The sequence below is a fragment of the Microcebus murinus genome, chromosome 21, assembly GCF_040939455.1.
Source record: "Microcebus murinus isolate Inina chromosome 21, M.murinus_Inina_mat1.0, whole genome shotgun sequence".
In the NCBI taxonomy this organism is placed as follows: Eukaryota; Metazoa; Chordata; class Mammalia; order Primates; family Cheirogaleidae; genus Microcebus; species Microcebus murinus.
In genome coordinates this window covers 25,967,482-25,989,365 of record NC_134124.1, presented here as the reverse complement: position 1 = coordinate 25,989,365, position 21,884 = coordinate 25,967,482, and the positions used below count along the sequence as shown (strand labels likewise).

Genomic DNA, 21,884 nt, shown 5'->3' with positions numbered 1-21,884 from the left:
AACAAAGGCAACATGGATACAGTATTCAAACAGGCTCTAGCTCTTGCTATATAGGAACTTGAGTCATCTTTTCATAGTCTGAGCCTCAGTTATCTCCTCTTTTGGAAGAACTCTTTGAAGGCTCAACCCATTATTTCATTCTGTGATTCTAGTTAAGCATCTCATATCATGGCTGGAAGCATCTTTCTGAACTCCAAAAGCAGCAATTCCATGCCTTTGCCATCTCCAGGTTTATGATTTATATTCCTCATGGGGAAAAAAGTTTCCATCATTTAACTATTTGCAGTTATGACCATTACTGCTGAAAGGGACTTGTAGGAGACAATCAGATTCTTCTGTCTTAAATGGAGCTGCTAGCGAAACTCAGAAGGAATCAGGCACAGAAACTTGGGGAGCAATGAGGGAGGAGGAAGCTACAGAAAAGGACAGCAGCATCATACAGGAAAAGAGAAGGAGCTTTTGTTCTCTAAGACAAAAGCTTAGGTTACTGGTGTGACATGCTTAGAATATGACTGAACGAAGCCAAAATACTCTTGAAGAAGGGCCAAGGAAATATAAAAATTGGCATATTTCTTATTAATCATTAAAGTCTTCATCAGGAGCACTTCGAAAAGGTTTAGTTATACTTCCAAGACCACGTGGCTCCCTTGGGTCACTTAATTTTAGCATAATATGAAATCTTCCTAAATACATACTATGTTATGAAATTCCAGAGCGGGGAAAGACTAGTGTCGGCCTTTCGTAGAGGAAAGTGGTGATGAGGGAACTATAGCTATCAATGCCACATCCCCTTTTCTATACTTTTACTGATTGTATAATAATCCATCTCCCCTTCTAGCTGTATACTCTGTGACAACAGGCATTGTCTTGATGACTACTGTAACCCCACAGTAGAGCATCACGATGGGACTCTATAAACGTCAAATGAATATGTGAAACAATGAATCGATGAATATTGTATATGTAAAAGACCAATAGGCTCAACCTACATTAGAGAATAGGAATCCATATTTATGACTTGTGGGAAATAGTTTTAAATGCAAATAACAAGTAGCTAACTTTTATTCTTCTTTTCCTTTGGCCAGGTCCTGTGTCAAGCACTATAAAATCCTCACAGTGATCCTATATTGTAAGCACTATTATCCATTTGTTTATAGGGAAAAACACTGATCACAGAAAGAATAAAAACTTGTCCAAACTAGTATGTGTTAGGGATGAGACACAAACTTAAGCAGCCTGACTTCAAATGCTGTGCTCTGAGTCACACTGTTTTATTTCCATAAATATATGGAAAGATATCCATGCAGAAGGAAGCAACAGGCAGTTGGCAGCTACTGTAGCTTCCTGATGTGGGTCTGGGTATCTTCTGTGTTGCCCTGGTGGATTCTTAGGAAGGTTCAAGTTGCTCATCAACAAACTGGGGGTTGAGGAGGAGATGGAGGAACCTCATAAGGCTCTTGTGAGGGGTAAATAAAATCATGTCCATAGACTGCCAACACCTTGTGACACCTCAATAAATGTTCGGTATTGGTGTCATTTATTTTAGAGAAGGAAGATGTATTTCTTAAAACTAAAAAAAAAAAAAGCTTCAATTAGGTTGATTATGCATTAATTCACGTAGAAGTTCTTGGTTGTACCTAATCACAGCTGGTATTTTTGTGGAGAAGTGAAATACTAAATTGGCATCTCCACCTCATTTTGCAATCAGGCATCAGGCCACATTTGACCTATAACAAGTGAAAATGTCAGTGTTTATGTAGATACCAGAGATGAGTTCATTTTAAAAATCTGGCATGTGATAATTTTGGCAAAACAAATTCTGACATGTAAGTTAAACACTGATATAGCAAATTGGAAGATGTTATTTAGGCTACGTGGAAGTTCATTAGCACCATATAAAGTGGAATCTTGAATTTCTTCATAATATTTTCAGAGTTCTGCCTGGAGCCACAAGGAAGAAAACTGCTATGACATCAAGAATGAGAAGTAGAGAAGTGATGATTTTAACTGATTCACCAACCAGTAATAACATAGCTTGTTGTGGTTTTTAAATCCAGTTTTCCTAAGCAAAGAAATGAAACTTCTCTTGCCTGGGGTAGATGAAAAATATCCATAACTTTTAACAATTCCTCCAGGCTTGGGATGAAGCAAGCTCCTTGGGAATGTTACCTCAAATCATTTGGGTGAAAAATAGCAAGTGGTATTTTCATTATTTCATCTATTGGCATTACACCAGGAATAAACCTCGCTAACTACCACCTGTGTACCAAACTACATTGAAGTGTGACAAGCTCCAAGATGACGGTTTCACATACTACAGTGCTGTATGCTCAGAAATCAACCACACTCTCTGAGCCATGTGGACATATTTATTCCATGCATCAAACAAATTGGCCCTAACTCTTCTATGTCAACAATCTTAAAGTTTGTAGGTGTTTAAGGTTACCTCATTTAATTCTTGATTGTAAACCTTGGAGGAAGTAATGGGCCTCTCACTGAAATCTAGAGCAGTATTCTAAAAGGTGACTGCACATTAGAATTAGCTGAGGATTTTTTGTTCTTAATCCTAACACCTATGTCATGCTCTAGAAAAAATAAATAAGCAACTCTTGGGGTTTGACTAAGGCCTCTGTACTTTTAAAAGTCTCCTAGTCTGCAGTGAGCTATGATCAGGCCACTGCACTCTAGCCTGAGGGACAGAGACCCTGCCTCAAAAATAAATAAATAAATAAATAAAGTATCCTAGAAAATGAGTGATTTAAATGTACAATTAAATTTAAGAAGTACTGATCTGGAGAAGTGAGACAGAAAAGTTAAAGTAGAAAAACTGGTTCAGCTGTGCTTTTCACCTTTACCCACAACTGGCCTTCAACAAAGCCTCCCACCCAGAGGAAACCTGTGTCCCATTACCCAAGGTGCAGATCTGCTACCTCCTTATTGCTGGACCTTGTGTAAGTTATTTAACCTTGCAGCACCTCTGATTCCTTCCTCCAGAAGACATGGCAATAATTGTCATTACAACAACTTCTACATGCAGTTGAGAAGACTAGAAAAGGCCAAGACCCACACTGAGCATGCCTGCCTTATCAATGATCAACAAGTAGAAGCACCTGCTGCTTATTTACTCATGAGGGGCCTCTTCCTCATTATTTAACTTACACACCTTGATCCCTTCTGACAACATGGTTTTTTTGCCAATGAACACGGATTTAATGAGTGAAGTGAGCTACCCCAAGTGATCATAAGAGAGATTTTGAACAGCAAGAGTCTTGGTTTCCAGAGGAGAGATTGGTTTGAAATCTTTTCCTTAAAATGTTTTTGGGAAGAGGGTGGTTTGGAATGCATTAATTCATTTGCTCCATTTATTCACAAGTGCATACATTAATTGAACAATCATTGAGGTACCATCTATGTGCCAGGCACTATACTGGAGATGAAAAGACACTGACATTCTGAGAGACAGACACGCAAGCATGTAATGCAATACATTCTACTCACAGTGACAAGTAATAGTCCTAAAGTAAGAGGCTCAACATATTTTGGGTTTGTTTCAGCATGTAGCATTAGACAAGATATTTTAATTGTTGAATAGGACTTGTAACACAAAGTACTGCATGTAACAGGAAAAATCAAAATAACTTCATTTTGAAACAGATGGGGAACTAAATTAGGTTTGGAAGAGGACAGATATGCAAATGATGTCTTTTTTTCCCCCAGTAATCACTTCTGCCCTCAGTTTAATAACCTAGTACAGATCATTTTGTCAGAAAATGACTATAGTAGCCAACATTTCTGAGGCTTTACTCTGTTCTATGTGCTTTGCATAGAATACTTTATTTAACCCTAATAGAACTGCACAAGTGAGTACGGGAATTGGTATATGTTTTCTTTTGTTTGAGGAAACTGTGACTTGGAGAGATTAAATGGCCTTCCAAGGTTATACTATATATGTAGCTTGAAACCCATATTTGATGGACTTCAAAACTGAGTTCTTAACTACTACATGATGCCATCTCTCCAGACAGAGTTAGCAAGGGATGTGGTTTTAGGTTTGACACAGTTGATGAAAGAGTAGTGTAGATTTATAATTCATCTTTCACTAGCCTTATTTTTAGTTATGTCTTTAAAAAATCTCGTATGTCCGTGGCTTTGTTTACATCTGTGTGAGACTTCTTCCTCATGTGAAGAAAAGGATGTGAAAATCCAACACAAATATCACTACGTATAATAGACTGAGCAAATTGTAAATAATTAGAGGGGATTTTCCCCTCAAAATTTCACAGTTAAATGTGTTTTCCCCAAAATAATCTTTTCAATGACTCTTCTATAAAGACTGAATTACTTCAAATGTCATCGCAATAATTAGGCACGTTGGAATTAGCCAAAAACTAATGATGTGCTGATAAATATGTAACAATAGACTCTCTAGAAAAAAGAAGGCCTCGATCTTTAATGTTTACCTATCTCCATGTTGTTAATATTTCCAATTTGGCCCATTTCAAACCACCAAAGTGACATCTTTGAACACAGAGTTTGGAAAGGATAAACACAATCAGCTTTCACGAGCTGATGTGAGCATTTACAGCATATTATTGCCCAGAGGGTAAAACAAATAAATCTGTTAAAATTAAAAGTATTTTTATAGTTAACTTAAATTTTTAAGAAAACTCGTGAAAGAAAATCTATCGAGGTAATCAAGGAAACAGAACCACAGAAGTAGGAAAGGTGAAACACTATTTTTTATAAATATGGTAGCTTTCTTTAAAATGAAACATATGGCATGTCTATGTAATTGCTGGTTGAATTTAAAACAAATCAACTTAGAAAGGGAAATAAAGATAACAGGTTTTGGAGACTTATCTTGGGATGTTACAACACAACGAAATATGTCTCACCTAGAGATGTTCTGGCTGGAACGGCATCTTTATTGATCCAGAAAGACACCCAGGATAGGACAACGATGAGTGTGCAGGGGATGTAGGTCTGGATGGTGAAGTAGCCCATTCTTCTGCTCAGGTCGAAGTAGACAGACATGACCACATAATCTCCTGGAACAGAACAAGGACAGCACCGCACAACCCCTTATCAAAAACTGGAAACATTTGAAAATAACCATGCATTCCACACTCATGGGCACACATTTAAATTAAGAGTTCTATATAAGAGGTGTATTGTAAACTATTTTCCACTCACTTGGGTTAAAAAAAAAAAACAACAAAAACAAAACAAAAACTAACCTAAACTGAATCCTGATCCTTTTAGAAGCAATGTGACTACTGGATAGAAGGACACATTTTTTAGCATATTGGTCGTATTTTCTTTATTCAGATGATTTTTGACCTCTTCCTCCTTGATACACACAATATAATTTGTGTGTGGCAGAGAGGGCAGGCAACAGTATTTCTACATTATGCCTATCTTGCGTGTAATTCATTCTAACCTGTGGAATAAGTTCCTATTTTTCTTAGGATCTTCATCAATACAAATCAGAGAGGAGTGTACCAGTGCTTGACACTAAGAAATGAATGTTTTCCTCAGAATTTATAACCCAATTCTTATAATGAAACCCTTTTTTCATATCTTCATTAAATCATATGGCTTTCCTTTACAGCAGTTACTTTAATTTGTGTTTATTCATTTGTGAGATTATTTTGTGTGCTAATCTCTCTCTCTCCAATTGACCTTTAACTGCATAAGTCCACAAACAGTTCCTATTTTATCTCACCATTACACAAGCAGTATTTAGCATTCTGTTTGACTCCAAATAGGCATGCAGTAACATTTGTTGAATAAATGAGAAAAATAAATGAATGTCTTTAGGAATTTTACATGTAAAGGAAAAAAAAAACTCTAAAAATCAAGAAAGTATATTATGTAACATTTGAGTTAAAAAAAGAAATTTATGTACATAATCCAGAGAATATACTAATAAAAAGTACTAAAAGACTCAAAGAGTAACCATATGTTTGGGCATGAGAACAATTTATTGTGACACAATTGGAAGTCTCTGATTTTTTTTAAATCATGATGCATGAGTTGCTTTTAATATTCCATGTCCTTCATTTTCTATCATTCCAAGTGGAATTTTAATGCATTTTAATTTTTAAAATTAGAAAATATACTGCAGAAACATATCCAAGTTACTACATATTTATATTTTCTTTATAACTCTTGGAGAACATCAGTTTTGAAGATTATATCTGCACTTGCAATATGAGTTTAAATGAAACAATTTTTCAAAGGTTGCTACATTTTTTAAATTATATTTTGTCCTAAAATACATAGATAATTAAATCCGAAGCATATGTTTTAGCTTAAGTATTTGGTTTTATTCCTGAGTTTCTCTACTTGGCTGATTGAATCCGATTTGAAAATGTAATACCCTGGAAGCCTCATTGAGAGAGGACTGACTTAGCATGGTGAGTTGTTATTGCTCAGTCCAGTTCTTGCTTCACACACTCAAGCTTAACCACATACCCTTCAAAATTGCTGAGATAGAAAGTCCTTCATTGGCTACTCTTCTAGGGAGTAAAGACTCTCCCCTAACCTTGCAATGTTTCTTAAGTGGGATTTTGAAAACCTCTTACCACTGCTTTTTGGTAGATTGGTATGCTATTGCTTTTCTAAATCAGGCCTGATTGAGGCAGTGATCCTGACCTAGCACTGAGTGGGGAATCAGTCTTCTGATGGGAATCAGTTCCCTCCCAGAGATCAATGAGTAGTAATTATTTAGCAATTACGCCTGAAAATTTGAAGGTAGAAATTTTTCATATCAATGATGATAGATTTTAGTTAGTTCCCAGAGCTTATGCTTCTTTGTGTTAATTTATTGAACATAAACCATTTAAAGTCAGCATTTCATAAATTAGTTTGGTCTCTGCTTTTGTCCTAATTTAGAATATAATAGACACAATTATGATTGAAGAATAAAAAGATTTAATTTAAGATGACCTCTATTAACATCCATCTTTTTCTTTTTCATTTCTTTTATCTGAACATCAAAGGCAAATGCCAGCTGTTTTATTTTAGATAGAAAAAGCAAAGTAATAAAGAAAGGTTGTCTTTTAAAATCACAATATTCACAGGTACTTTCTGTCCTATTTTCCAAGTTCTTGAGCTTTTCTTTACATTTTAAATCTGTTTAAATTAAAATTTACAAATTATAATATTTTAAATAAAGCCAGACAATTTTAGTAACTTCTTTTTCCCTTATCATGTAAGAGAATGAGCATCTGCCCTTTGGCATTAATGATCTGACTCTTTTAAAGGTAACTCTTTGATTTTGCCCACAGTTAGCAAGATAATTATCTCAGTTCAATTCTCTACTTCCCATTAGGTTAGAGCCTAAACTTCCAGCGTCCACTTATTTATCAATTTCTATGATAAGGTAATAGCTTTCGAGCGTTTTTCATATTTGCCAGCAAATCTAAAGCTTTTCTTACCAGTGGATTGTGGATTCAAACTTGGGAATAAGCTGTTTAAAAGCAAAGCAGCTTCACAGTAGCAGCGTGATACCTGTCATATCTCCAAGGCCAGAACACTTTTTTATTCTTAAAAATTCTTGGGCTGAAGTGCCTGTAAAATCAAATCCCCTTAAAGTGCCGCATCAGTGATTCCCCAAGCCCCAAAGGTTTATGCCAACCAAGTCAAAGGTGGTTATTTCAGCCACTTCAAATTTATTCTTTCTATTGATTTATCCCAGCATATGATGTTAAAGTCATAGGATTTTATAAATTAATTTTGTCCCTGCTTGGGTCCTAATTTAGAATGCATAGATGCAGGCTATGATTGAGAAGAGGAGACGTACAATTTGAAATAATACCCATTTTCCCTATTTTGTTTGTAAGTTTCTTATGTCTAGTTTTAAGAAGAGACTATCAATGTCAGTATATTTTTTTTTATTAGCTGTGGTGCTAATCATATGAAAGGTTTAAAATTCAGTATTTAGTAGAGTGTTTAGGTTCTTATTTCATACATGAAATTATCTCCTCTTAAGAACTTAGAGATTCATTGGTAGAGAAGTCTTTCTTTACATTGAACCCATGAAATCATCAAAACTATTTTCTATTACCAATAATAAGGGCCTACTATGTGCAGGCACTGGATTTGGTTTGTATATATTATCTCTAAACATCTTAAATGCTTTCTCAGGTTGGAAAAAAAAAACAGACTTAAATATATTTTCACTTTGTTTTGCTATCATGGATTTTTACTCCACTTAAATATAGTTGAAAACAGTATATGTTATTCTACTAGGTTAAATTTGAAGGAATAAATAGTGTATACTTCTTTCTCCCATTCCTTCTTTAAGCCAACAAATATTTTTAATCACCGCTATGCATAAAGCACTATATTGGGTAATGTGGAGATTAAGACACATGGGATTTTACAACTGATTCTAAATTAAATGTATCAAATAGGAACAAGATTATGTTCTCTCTACAACCAAGAGAGACAGAGAGCTGATTTGAGAGACGTATTTGATCTACCTTTATCATCCCTCATTAAACACTTGAATCTTAGGCATAATTCCATGAGGTTGATTTTTATCAAAGGCAAGCAGGAGAGTTGATTGACTGAAATTTCATTTGGGAAAAATTGTTTTCTGAAATTAGATCTGTACCTTACTGTAACAAACAAAATAAATGTAAGATCCAAATTTATGAGTGAATCTAAATACTATGCAAGGAAATAATATAGAATATCTTTATAGTCTTAGTGTGGAAAGCGTTTTGTCAAGCATAACTAAAACATAAAAGACATAAAGAAAAAAATATAAGTTTACAGTGTAGTTTTCACTGAGAAAAGAAACTTAATTTTTTAAGTAGGTTATGCATGTATGGAGCATTCATAAATACTAAATATATGAAAAGATTCTCAACTTTAGCAGTGATTAGTGAAATAGATATCAAAATAATGGTATTTCATTTTTAGAATATCAGATTGGGAAAAAATAAACTCTCTGGTAATGTTTAGTGCCAGAAAAGCACACACAAGGAGGATAGCTGTACGCTTTTGGAGGGGGTATATATTGATATAAACCTTTTGGAAGGTATTCTAGAAGTATAAAAAACATATTTTGCTTTTAGATTTCTGTGATAAACACTGCAGGAAAAAAATTGGTTTTGAAATATTGCCTTCAATTGGCACCAAAATTTTCTCAAGGTTTGCTGTGTGCCCAGAAGTGTGAGTAGAATACCCAGTCCTTGGGCAGAATCCCAGGCCCGAGCTTTAGGAATCTAGAACATTGTTGGGGAGAAAAGACTTCCAAATTAATCAGTTGCTAACTTCTGTATGTGCTACTCCTAAGCAGTTTCTGCATCAATTACCTGCCCATCATTCCCAGTAGTGGCTTGGTCTCTCATGAACTATTCTGGAATATATTCAACATTCTCCCAATAACTAAGTCCTGTGAGGTCAAGGGAGGGAAAAAAAAAACATATAGCTAAGCTGTAGTCTTGGCCATCAAGGGGTCTTTAGGATAGGGAAGAAATATCGACATATTATCACTGTACAATTGCATGAGGGCTCTAATAACCAGAGACATGCTAATTTATTTTACACATCACAATTAGTTAATATTTCTGAGAGGCACATTTTTGAAATTTCTGATTAAATAATGCTAACTTTCACAAAACTTAAATAGGCCCATGCTTCCCTTCCAAGAAAGTCCAAACTTAGCTTGGCATCAAGGCTGTCTATACTCTGAATTTAACCTGGTTCCTTCTTTCTTATTATTCCCTTTGTGTTCTCTAAACACTAGACAAAGTAAACTTCATATTTTAATTTCACGTTTCTATGATTTTTTTGGCCTTTATTCTTCTTGCTATGATTTCTCTCTCTGACTACTAAATAATCTCTTCATTTCTTTCCCTTGTTCTGAATTTCCAATCACACAAACCACCTCCATCACCACCAACAACCACACATACCCCACGGTGTATCTAGACCTGTGCTGAAGGTCTAACGTGGTAGCCATCTTAAACATAATTTAAGATCACATACAATTTTAAAATTTAGTTTCTCAATAGAAGAAGCCACATTTCAAGTTCTCAATAGCTATGTGTGGCTAGTGACTAGTGTATTGGACAGTAAAGATTATAGAAACAGTTCCTTCATCATTAAAAGTTCAATTGAACAGTGCTGAACTAAACTACTCTTTCTAAAATAAATCTTTGTTCAGACCATCCTCTTCAAGCTTCTCAGTATAAAATCCACACTGCTTACCATGTGATTCTCATCTATTTTACTGTGATCCATACTGAATAATCCAAGCCCTATCTCACACCATTTATTATCTCTTCACTTTATGCCTGGTAAACTTGATTTACTTTCTGTTCTCCCAAAGGAGTAGTACTTCTCATTCTTTTGTCCTTGTTTGTATTATGCTGCCCCCAACTTCTGGAATGTTCTCTGTCCCTCTGATCATGTCATATGCATATATTAGCACATACTCAAAACCCTTCAATAATTACCCATTGATATCAGGACACACTAAAATTATTTAACTTCCCTGTAAGGCTTCATATGGCCTTTTTCCTGACTTACATCTCCAACATAATATTAAATAGTGTTTCTTCACTAATTTCCTAAAACATCCCCCTGTACCAACCTACCTCTTGCCATAGGGTAGGTCTTTTCACATGCTGACTCCTTTGACTCAAACTCTAATATATCACCTTTACTTAATTAACCCTCTTTATTCTTCAAAAGTCAATTAATTTATCCCATCATTATAGAAGCACTTATTGGGTCAAATGTCCTCAGTTAAATCTCATAGTAAGATCTCAGTAAGATCATAATCAAGAGTATATGATTGTGAATGTTGGATTATAGGCTGGATTATAATTATTTCATGAGCTCCATGAGAAAAGTGGTTGTACCTATTTCTCTTACTATTTTATTCTCAGCATCTAATACAGTGCCTGGTACATAGATAGAATTCAATCATTATTTGTTAAATGAATAATTGCTTTAGCTCAGAATGTCATGAAGAAAATCCTGGATGGACTATATACCAAAAGTTTTTAAGACCAAGGCAGAGATCAACATGGGCTTTTTAAATATTAAACTTTTACTTTAAAAATTATTGCATCTGGAAATATTTTTGCTGGGGCCTTGCTGAACTTAATCCCCTGAAATGTGGATATAAGGTCACAGTGAGGTGTTAGCAATTTTAACTGCTTGCCAAGGGAAAAAAAAAAAAAAAGAATGAAAAGGGATTCAGCTTCATCAGAGTGGCTGCATTATGTTTAGTAAAGAATTGATGGGTGATTTGAGTTTCTCAGCCAGATCCAATTAGTGAGAGAAGAGAACAAAGGAGTTTGGCTACTGAAACAGAACCACCACAATCTTCCACATCAAGTCTAATAGGTGTGTCTTCACTTAAAAACTTCACGTTGTTATTTCATTTGTTGTTTAAGTTCATATGTTGAAGGAAAAGAACAAAATAGCAATTGGAGAAAATATAATAAAAAATAAGAAGTGTAATTAAAAAAGGTAATTTTGGGCAGGTAAAATCTATCTTTTAAAGACTCCATCTAAATCCCCATTGAGTGCAAGTGTGGAATTGTAGTGAAGAACAGGAACTGCTTCAGGTCAGGTTCCCTAGAAGCAGAGCGGACATTTGTTTCTATAGGCTGAGGTGGGATGATATTAATCTCCTGCTTGAGACGGCTGTAATTTGGCCAAAGTCAATTCTCTGGAGAGGGGGCAGTAGTGAGCTGTTAGCAGCCGACTTTTAAGCATCTAGAAGATGGGTGCATGAGCTAGAAGGTGATAGTGCCCACTGCAAGGACTGTCATATTAGACTAGCTGGGTTGAGAAATCCTAGTCCTGTCACTAACTGGTTGTGTGATTTCGGGCAACTTACTTAACTCTATGAATTTCAATTTCCTTATCTATTAAGTAGGAATAATAGCAGAATTCATCTTGCAGGGTTATTGTGAACATAAAGAAAGTTAGTGCATATACCACGTTTGGTACAATTCCTGACACAAAGCAAAGGGTCCATTAGTGTCGGTTGTTACAAAGTAGAGTCATTTATGTAATACAGTTAAACACTATTCTGACCCATAATAAACATAGAAGAAATATTGCTAAAAATTCAAAAGAGAATCAGAGTTTCAAAGGGGCTTAGAATTCATCTATAGCAACCAATTCTATCCTCTTAAGGAGTAAGCGATTGAGGTCTATCAAAGAAGGGGGCTGTTTTATGCAAGGAATTAGAGTTACTAAGGGCAGGCTGAAGCCTCCTGCATCCCCCATACACACTCCTTTTGTAGAAAATGTCTTCTTCATTCTGAACCAGTGGTTAGGAAAAAGGAGATAAAGGGGAAAAAGGTGGAAAGCTGAGAAATTTTTGAATGCAGTTAATACAGAAAGCTGGTTTGGATAACTACAGCCCCCAATCTCAAAGAGAAAAATGACCTCCATTTGTTCTTGAACTTTATGTAATGGACATATTACCTTTAGGAAGCTAGAAACTTATTTGTCTAGAATACCAGCCTCTCCAATTCAACAACTATAACAGAGTTTTTCTCTTGGAGAACAGCTTCAGATAAAAAGATATTCAATAATTCCAAAGCCTCCAGAGTATAGAGGTTGTCTCTAGGTTCACACAGTAACGTATTTGCTAATATCTCAGTTTTCTATACTCCTTTAACAGACAATTCTCTTTATTAGTTCAATAGCTTTTCTTCCTCACCTTTCAAAATAGTCATCACAAATGCCTAGCCTGATGTGGACTTTTGCAATGCAATTCATTATTCCAAGTCCATCATCAAATTCTAAAAATGCAGCAAATGAATACACCTTGGGATCTACAAAAATATAACAACTCCGGCTCAGAAATCTAAAACTACAGATACAAATGAATATATTCAGCACTTTGAGCCATCAAAAAGGAATGCAATTTCCCAGCATAATTAAGTCTACTCCTGCAAACATCTGACAAGATATTAAAACATGTTTTACATAAGTGCTGAGTAATTCGCATAGAAGATCTAATCCCAGGATTCAAGTACATGTGATAATGATAATAAGGTACAGGAACCTGGGTGAGTCATTTAAATTCTTCCAGTAAAATACAGATGAACATACTTACTACTAAGGCTATTGTGAGAATCATGTTTGCTAATGGTAGGGAAAGTCTTTTGTCATCTTTCAAGCACAGTGTATAGATACACAGCTTCCTGAGGACAGTTGTTTTTGCAAAATAACTTCTATAACATTGGTAGGTAATTTTCCTGTTGAGTGGTATGTTTTTTAGTCTTTCTCAAAGGGCTACTTGAAACTCTCAGGAGTAACAATAGTAGAGCAGCCAATTTTGTGCTTGTTTATCCCAATATCAATGTATCCATGAAAACCTTTAACACACTCCCACCTTAACATAGTTAACAGATTTGTGTCAGTAAAATTATACTCTCTTTTGTTCAACTCAGACTCTGAAGCCCAGACTAATTACATATCAACGAGGTTTGCTAGTCAAAGGTAACAAAATATACTTTCATTTGTAGTTACTCTTTGTGTAGAATATTATTGTGGCATTAAGATCTCATTTACCTCTTTCAAAAGTCCCATTTTGGGAAAAATTCTAAAATGTGAATTCATTTTTAGCTTTTAGCTGTCATGGTTCACTGAAAATATTTTTAGCAGCTCAGAAGAGGGATACCCATAAGGAACACATACAAATGTATAGTTATTTCTGTTAACTTTGATGAGAAAATTAGATTTTATAAAGAAATTGGAATCTACAGAGGTATCGGTGAAGGTCTGAGAAATCCTGAGAAAGGATGCAGTCATTTACTTGTAGTCAACCGTGCACAATTAGGTAAGTTTTAGAGAACTCTGTGCTCCTTTGATTTAGAGATTATAATTGATTCATCAGCGTCATAATCCCAGAGCCACAGAGGAGGGGCCAATATATCATATTTTGCCATTCTGACATAAAAATGATGAGACTGCACTTCACATAGCAAATGAGTAGAAATCCTATTTGTGATCTGTGGGAAGAAACAAGATTTCTCAGTAGAAAAATATATGGTCTACAGGGCTGTCCTGGAAAAGGGGAGAGTCTATAGCCATGGCAAGCGACTTGTTTCGTCTACTCTGAAGACAGAAGCTTGCTCTACCGGAACGTTGTTTGGTGTCCATAAATTTGTAAAAACAGGAGAGTAACTATACAAAGAACTAAGATCTTGTCTCAAATTAGTCAGAAACAAACTTTTGATATTAGGAGGTTTTTTTAACTTGGCTTCAGTTTCCACCTAGGCTTCAGTTTCCTTCTATTTGAAATAGAAATGACAAAATCCACCACAGCAACCTCACGGAGTTATTGCAATCATTATTTTTTTTTGTAATTACTGCCACTTTTGATTCCTTTTTATGTGCCAAAGACTACTAGGCACTGTGAATGTCACCTAAAACCTATGATTTACTCTTATGAAACATTACTGATTAGTACACAAGGTTTTAAATTCGTGGTAATTTTCTTCTATCTACTAATATTGGAATAGGCATCTAACCAAGTTGTGACCCTAAATCCAAGGTTTACCCATGATTTTCCACTAATTCTAATAAGATAACAGATGCAATAAGTTGAGAAGGTCAGCACAAATTATGGAGGGCATTTGAATCATGACATATGGTTCAAATTATAATTAGATGGATGCTGCCTTGTGAATTTGAAAAACAAGCATTTTTTATTCTTTGTAAATCTTTATATAAATTTAGTCTTTATAAATACCTTTTATTCTTTATAAATTATAACAATTTTTGTTCTTTTGTAGCTCATAGTTTATTTCATTTATTGTTTAATATTTCTGCCAAAGTTTGAGAGCCTCCATAAATTAAAATATTAAAAAAGAGGGGAAAAAATACAGGAACAGAAAACAGTAGAAAAGAAAGATAAAGAGATTAGTTGGGAGTACTCTGAAAGCAATATCTCTAAAAATATATTTCATTTAGCATTGGTTCCATAATACCCTAAAAATAATAACTTCTTCTACCAGGGACATTTGATTTAGTGACACAGCATGCTACATCTCTGGAGGTTTACCACACACGTTAGCAGAGATGCGCTTCTGCACTCTAGGAAGATATCTGCTTTAACTTAGCATTTTTCATCTATATAATCATAGAAGTAGATTTATGGAGAGCACTTTCTCTAGCCTAAAATACAAATATTCAGCAGGACTTGCTGTGGGACACATTCCTCTTTTGGGGTTCATAATTTACTTCATTTTCCCTTATTTTTCCGTGATCTGTTGTACAGGAATCATCACCCATTTAGAAGTATTGGAAAGAAAAGATTTGATTCTTCCTCCTCCCATGTCATTCATTGGGTGTTATCTGTTGGTGAAATTGAGACACTTGGCTGATTAGGTGGTTCTGTATTGGATGGATCTAGTAATTTCTTGCTTCTCCTTGTTTACTTGGTAAACTCTCTTGAGTGAAGGCATGGAGTAATGTTTAGAGGTAGACTGAGTGATCTCCCTCATGCCTACTATAGGAATACAATGGGTCTCAGCTAGCTATTCTAAACAAGTGTATGGGTCTTACACAACCATCTCTCCCTTTGGTTGGGTAATACCAAAGACTAGACTTGGAGGAGAAATAGTAAGGATCCCAGTTTCAATTAAAAACTAATTCTACAAACCAATGTCACTAACAATGAAGATGATATTGGAACTATCTATCTAACTTGTGACTGTATCTCACAAATGGTCCCCAAATCAGGAGGCATGAAGATAAACGTTATTAATGAATATAACCCAAAACCAAGAAACCTATTTTGGAGAGATGAGCATATATAAGAAATGCTTTATTTTTCTTGTCATTTTCACTCTTTCGATGAGCTTGGCATAACTTTGCATTTGAAGCTGGACTTGATTAATCTGACCCAAGCACTGACATTTTCTTAAAGAAAAGACTCCACAGAGGTTGAGAAAGCTAATGTTATCAGAATACCAAGCTTTCTAAAATGGCTTTGAAAGCAGCTGGAAAAAAGAATGTTCAAATTCAGGCAACTGCTGGCACTGGTTGCAAAAGGTCAAATCACAAAATGTTCCCCAAGATGTCAAATCACTCCTGGGGATACTTTGCGAAATTATAGGTTTAAAAACTTGACCTTACTTGCTCTTTATTATAAGCACTCAGTTTTAAACTACCTCCCCAGCAGGAATTCTTTCACCCGGGATGTTTTTCATTTTGTAATATTTAAATATATTTTAAAGATATCTGTTAAAAATCATTGCTAATATTTATTTTAAAATCTCTGTCAATTTTACCATACTATATAGAGTTGGTTCTAAGTAGCACAATTTCTTTGAATAAGGGGACTTCATGTTTTGGTGGGAAAAGCACTGGATTCAAAGTCAGCAGGCCTGGGTTCTAATCCCTGACTAACTATGGTCATGATGTGTGATCTCGGGTAAAATCCCTTTTCTTCTCTGTTTTTCTTTTTTATTCTCCATAAAATATAACAAATTCAGCTAGATAAGATCAGTGAAAACCCTTATAAAATGTTGAATCTGATTTGGGTATTTAAAAATTATTAGTAGTGTTGTTATTTAAATGTACATATTTGAAACATAAGTCAAATTTCATCAATGGGAGTTCTGATATTTACTTTTTAAAAAAAATGAAAAAAATAAGGCATTTGTTGAAAAATAAAAACCAGCTATTTATTAGTTTGACATTTTATAGTTTGACATTGTTATAGTTTGCTCTATAACCTTGACAGGTTGTTTCTTGTCTCTGTTTTTTCCACATGGAAAGAATAGTCAACTTTACTTCATAGAGTTGTGACAAGGATTAAATAAAATGATTACTGTGGTGTGTTTAGAACAGGGACTGAGAGATGATAGTATGTACATAACAAATGTTTCTGAATGTTATTATCATTATTTTTTTTTTCATTTTCCTAATGTTTTCACATAACTCATAAGGTCATATGATCTTGAGAATCTAGTTGTATATCAGAGCTATTCATTTTGGTTTGTGTTTACCATAAATACCTTTTTCTGCACCTGTCAGGAAGTCAAACACTTAGTCCCATTCCTTCCTCTCCCAGGTTTAATAGCTGCGTATCTGACAGGAAGTCTTCTCTTACACTATAACGCCCACTTGGGGTCAAAGATAAGAGAGCAAAATATTGATCCTGAGAAGGCTACATACAGCACAGGCATGATATAAGTAGGCCCCCTAGTAGAGTGTGGCAGGCTTTGTGTGCTATGTGAGACCCTTTGTAGACTGAAAAGTTCACCTTGTGGCTGATGAGATGACACATGTTGTTCCTCCACTACTCCACTGTCAGGCACAGTTGCCTCCTTCTATCCATGTGACTTGATTGCATCATTTTAATAAAATAATGTGAATACTTTTGGAAAAGCATGCAACCACATGTATTTTCAGATTATATTTGGACTTCAGAACACAAGGTTGTCTTGGTTTTCAATTTACATGTCAAAGATTGAATCCTATCATCACCCTGTTTTCCATATGAGGTGTTCAGTCTCTTTCATTTTATAAAGAACAGATTAGAGCAGGAGGTTGGAGTCAAGCATTTTCTGTCCACAGGGTAGATTTCGATTGCATTCTTGACCAGAATAGACCTCTGGGAGCAGTTGCTCGGAGAGAAGGATCACGCTAGCCAAGGTACACAGGCATCTGCCCCATATCTGGCTTCTGCTATTGCAGAATTGACGTAGGGGGTTATCAAAGTCTCTCCAAATCCATTCTTTTTAAGTTGGTACTTGCTTTATTTTCACAGGTGGTATTGCATGTCTAATCGGCATCAAGAACTATAGCATAATGTTCTGTTCACCAAAACTGAAACTGTCTCTGGCCTCATTACACAGGCAGTTTTTAGTGTTTTCATTGCTGAGTTAGAATTTGCATTTGATCCCATAGTGTCAGAGCTGAATGGTAGTCTAGAGACCAGCCCACTTTCTTCATTTGACAAGAGAAAAAGTAGATCCCTGAAAGGTATATGAGCTTGCCAAAGGTTCACACCACAGAACCTGCACTCAAAGCCAAGTCACTCAATTCACCCCTGAGTGCTCTTTTATTTTCATTAATACTGTCATTTAAATAATTATGAGTTGTAAAATTGAACAATGGTTTATGCATTAAAGATTTAATAGAGTTTTCTCTCTCTTTTCCCATATTTGAGTTCCTGAATAAACTTCAGAGTAAACCAATCTTTGCTTTAATGATTTGCAAAGAATAAGAATGAAGAATATAATAATTCTTTAATTTTAAAGAAATATATTATTGCTAAGATGCTACTGTTCTCTTAGCAGTGAGACAACAACTTCTCAGCCAGATGATCAGAAGAAGTTTCTCAAGGATAATTTGAGTAATAAATTTATAGCCTACTTGGAATCTGATATTTAAATCATAAAGTCCCCTTCTTCCCCTCTATAGCCTTCCCTGCAATTAAAAAAAAAAAAAGAAAAGAAAAGAAAAACTCACTCTTTCTTTTCAAGTAGTTTCTATAGGATGTATACTTTGTAGACTTTATTCAGGTTAACGTATAATTCCTTAACCTGACCAAATCCTTACCAATATATAGAATTTGTTAGTTAAAAAAAAAAAAGTAGTCGTGACAATAATTTATGAAAATTGGTTTGCTAGCTATAAGAATTATAGAATGCAAAATACTTGCTTCAAGTTAAGTATTATTGTCTTTGATATTGTTCATGTCAAGAAAGATGCTCTTAGTAATGTTTTAAGACTTGTGTTCTAAAAAAAGGAGAAAATCTATTTTTTTCTGGTTTACTATGTATCAGCTTTTGTGGATAACCTAACCTAATGACAAGTTAACCAAGCTTACATGTAGCTTGTCTTTTGCAGAAAGGTGAAGAAGATTTTGGTGACATAAACATTCCCCATAAACTTTCTTGCTCTCCTGTGCTAGCTTGGTTATGGTTCTTGTTAAGAAAAGGCACTAATAAATAAAGAATAGAATATAGAATATAAACAGACTCCCCCTTTTTTTTTAGTTCTAGAATAATTTGTTTAAGAGTAAATAAAAGATATACCAATTGGAAAAGAGAAATCATACAACATAGACTATTTATGGTTAGAAAGACTATCAAAGATCATCCAGCTATAACTAAAGCCCAGACAGTTGAAATTACATACCCAGGCTCACACAATTAGTTAGTACCAGATCTGGACACAGACTTTCAGTTGGTTGATTCTTAATTTGAAATTTTCTCATAGTGACTTTCCATTAAAAACATTGCACCAATATTTTGGTCCATGCTACTGAAATAACAACACTATGACCATAACCACAAAATATGCAATTTTAGATTTTAACTTGTTCAATTGTTTCATCTTAGAAATGTGGAAACTGAAGGCCCTTGCTTCCCATCCTGCTCCCTGAGCATTGGAACTACAGAATTAGTGCTCCTCTGTCAGAGGTTACCATGTGGGATGTGGCAGATGAAGGAGAGGAGAGAAGCAGGGGGAGCTTGGAATGGGGGGAAATTGATCTGCTTGCTGAGAGCTCCATTTGGAGCAACAGCATTTTTCAAATGCTTATGTTTCCCTCCTAGATGTCAGGAGAAGGGAAGCCAGGGCAATTTCTAGCATTGTTCCTTGAAGGGCTGTGACATGTTTTTATGTAAAACAAACCCAGACAAGGGAAGGAATGCCAGGAAACAGTCTTACCACACTTAGTCAACTGTCCTCCAGGGAGAGAGTGACAGTGTTTCTCTGCCTCCAGCAATGAACAAACACTACTTGCTGAATGCAGATTGAATGACCCAGATGAGGATCTAAGCTGAAATCAATACACCTCCTCATTGTATCTCAGCCAGGAAAGAGAACTTGGGAAAGCTTAAGCAGAAGAGATGCTTGGCTTGGCATGTAGCCACCTTCTGTGATCCATAGGCAAGGAAGGGCATTCAGAAACTTAGACCAGCAGTTACAAGAAAGGAGTGTTTTTCCTTTTTCTGATTAATTTGGGGGCCTAAGTGAAAGCACAATAGATACTGAATTTATGTATCATGTTTTCCATTTCTCTGAGAAATGGTCTCTCAATGCTCTCAGTACCATGCAACCAAAGATCTCTTTTTTACATCCTCCCTAACTTTACATAGGGCATTTGCCAGACCAGTTTATACTGAGTGACACACTATGCTCTCACCATGTCGGTGTGGCTTTGAGGTCAAATCTGGATTTATACCCGGACTCTTGTTCTTACTAAGTGTATAACTTTAAGTTATTAATACTTAATTCCTTGCAATGTCAGTTTCTTCATGTCTACACCCAACTTTCTCTGTGCCCCATTCCCTCCTCCTTACTGATCTGGTAGAAAGAAAGCATGATAGACTAGATGTCTAATGATTTATTTTCCTAGGCATTTGTATTTTATTGAAGATTTCTGTAGACATAATGCTTTTAACACAATGAACATGGTCTTTAATAGTGGAGTTCTGGCATCATAATAGGTAGGAGGATAGAATCATATCCAGAGCATGCAGAGCCACACACTAAAAAGGCTGAGTCATTAATCTACACTTAAGTCTAAACCTCAGTGATGGTTGAACTGCATGATAAATAAAGTTACTACCAGTTTTATAATTTTACAAAAATCTTACGTTTATTCATACCCTAAAACATAGCATATAGGTGATTAGATGAAGAAAACAGATTAAAAGCCCAATATGAACCTAGAATATTCTTAATTTTTTATAGCATAGTTTTAATTTTGGGGGACAATCCATTTATCCCAAACATCTAAAGTACAAGCAATAATGAAGAGATAATTTTCATGTAAAAATTACATTCATATTCAAAACACATAGGTTTGCCAGTGTGCAGAGATTTGATAACTTTGCTAAAAATAAAACTTAACAAGAATCATGAGTTTCACACAATCCTGCTCTCCTAATCTTTATTACTAATGTGTCTGTACTTAATTTTTTTTTCATTTCTTAAGAGTGCCACTGTTGCATTCTAATGATGGTAAGTTTGCAGAGGCAATGGTGCTTAGAAATTACCTTTGGAATTTTATAATTGGGCATTTTAAAAAGTTCAGGATGATCAATTACTACTGGAAATTAAATGGACTTATAACAACTAATGTTTATTGATCACCTGCTACAAACCAGTCTCCACTATACAATAATAACAGTTAAGCTGAAAGTCAAATCAACACTTACTTACTACCATTTACAATAGCTACAACAAAAAAAATACTTAGGAATATACTTAACCAGGGAGTGAAAGAGCTCTACAAAAGGAACTACAAAACATTGATGAAAGAAATCACAGATTACATAGACATATGGAAAAACATCCCATGTTCATGCATTGGTAGAATCAACATCATTTAAATGCTCATATTGCCCAGAGTGATTTACAGATTCAGTGCAATCCACATCAAAATACCAACATCATATTTCACAGATCTAGAAAAAATAATTCTACTCTTCATTTGGGTCCAAAAAAGAGCCAAAGCAATTTTACTAATAGCAAAAAAAAAAAAAAAAAATCTGGAGGCATCACATTACCTGACTTCAAATTATGCTACAAAGCTATAGTAACCAAAATAGCATGGTACTTGTATAAAAGTAAAGACATAGGCCATGGAACAAAAGTAGAGAACCCAGAAATAAAACATCTATCTACAACCAACTGATCTTGGACGAAGCAAGCAATAACATACATTGGGGAAAGGAAGCCATATTCAATAAATGATGCTGGAAAAACTAGATAGCCACATACAGAAAAATGAATCAGGATCCTTATCTCTCACCATATACAAAAGTTAATTCAAAATGAATAAAAAACTTAAATATAAGCCATGACACCATAAAAGTTCTAGAAGAAAATATAGAAAAAAACTCTATTAGACATTGGCCTAG

At 35.0% G+C, this 21,884-nt stretch overlaps 1 protein-coding gene across 2 annotated transcripts in view; it reads right to left on the bottom strand.

Annotated features, from left to right (window-relative positions):
- The window catches only part of GABRG2 (gamma-aminobutyric acid type A receptor subunit gamma2), a 91,596-nt gene that overhangs the window by 7,278 nt on the left and 62,434 nt on the right, over nt 1-21,884 (bottom strand). For both annotated transcript variants that reach the window (XM_012753006.2, XM_012753005.2), the window contains exon 7: nt 4,896-5,048. In XM_012753006.2, coding sequence (XP_012608460.1) covers nt 4,896-5,048 — 153 coding nt within the window. The remainder of the gene's footprint in view (nt 1-4,895; nt 5,049-21,884) is intronic.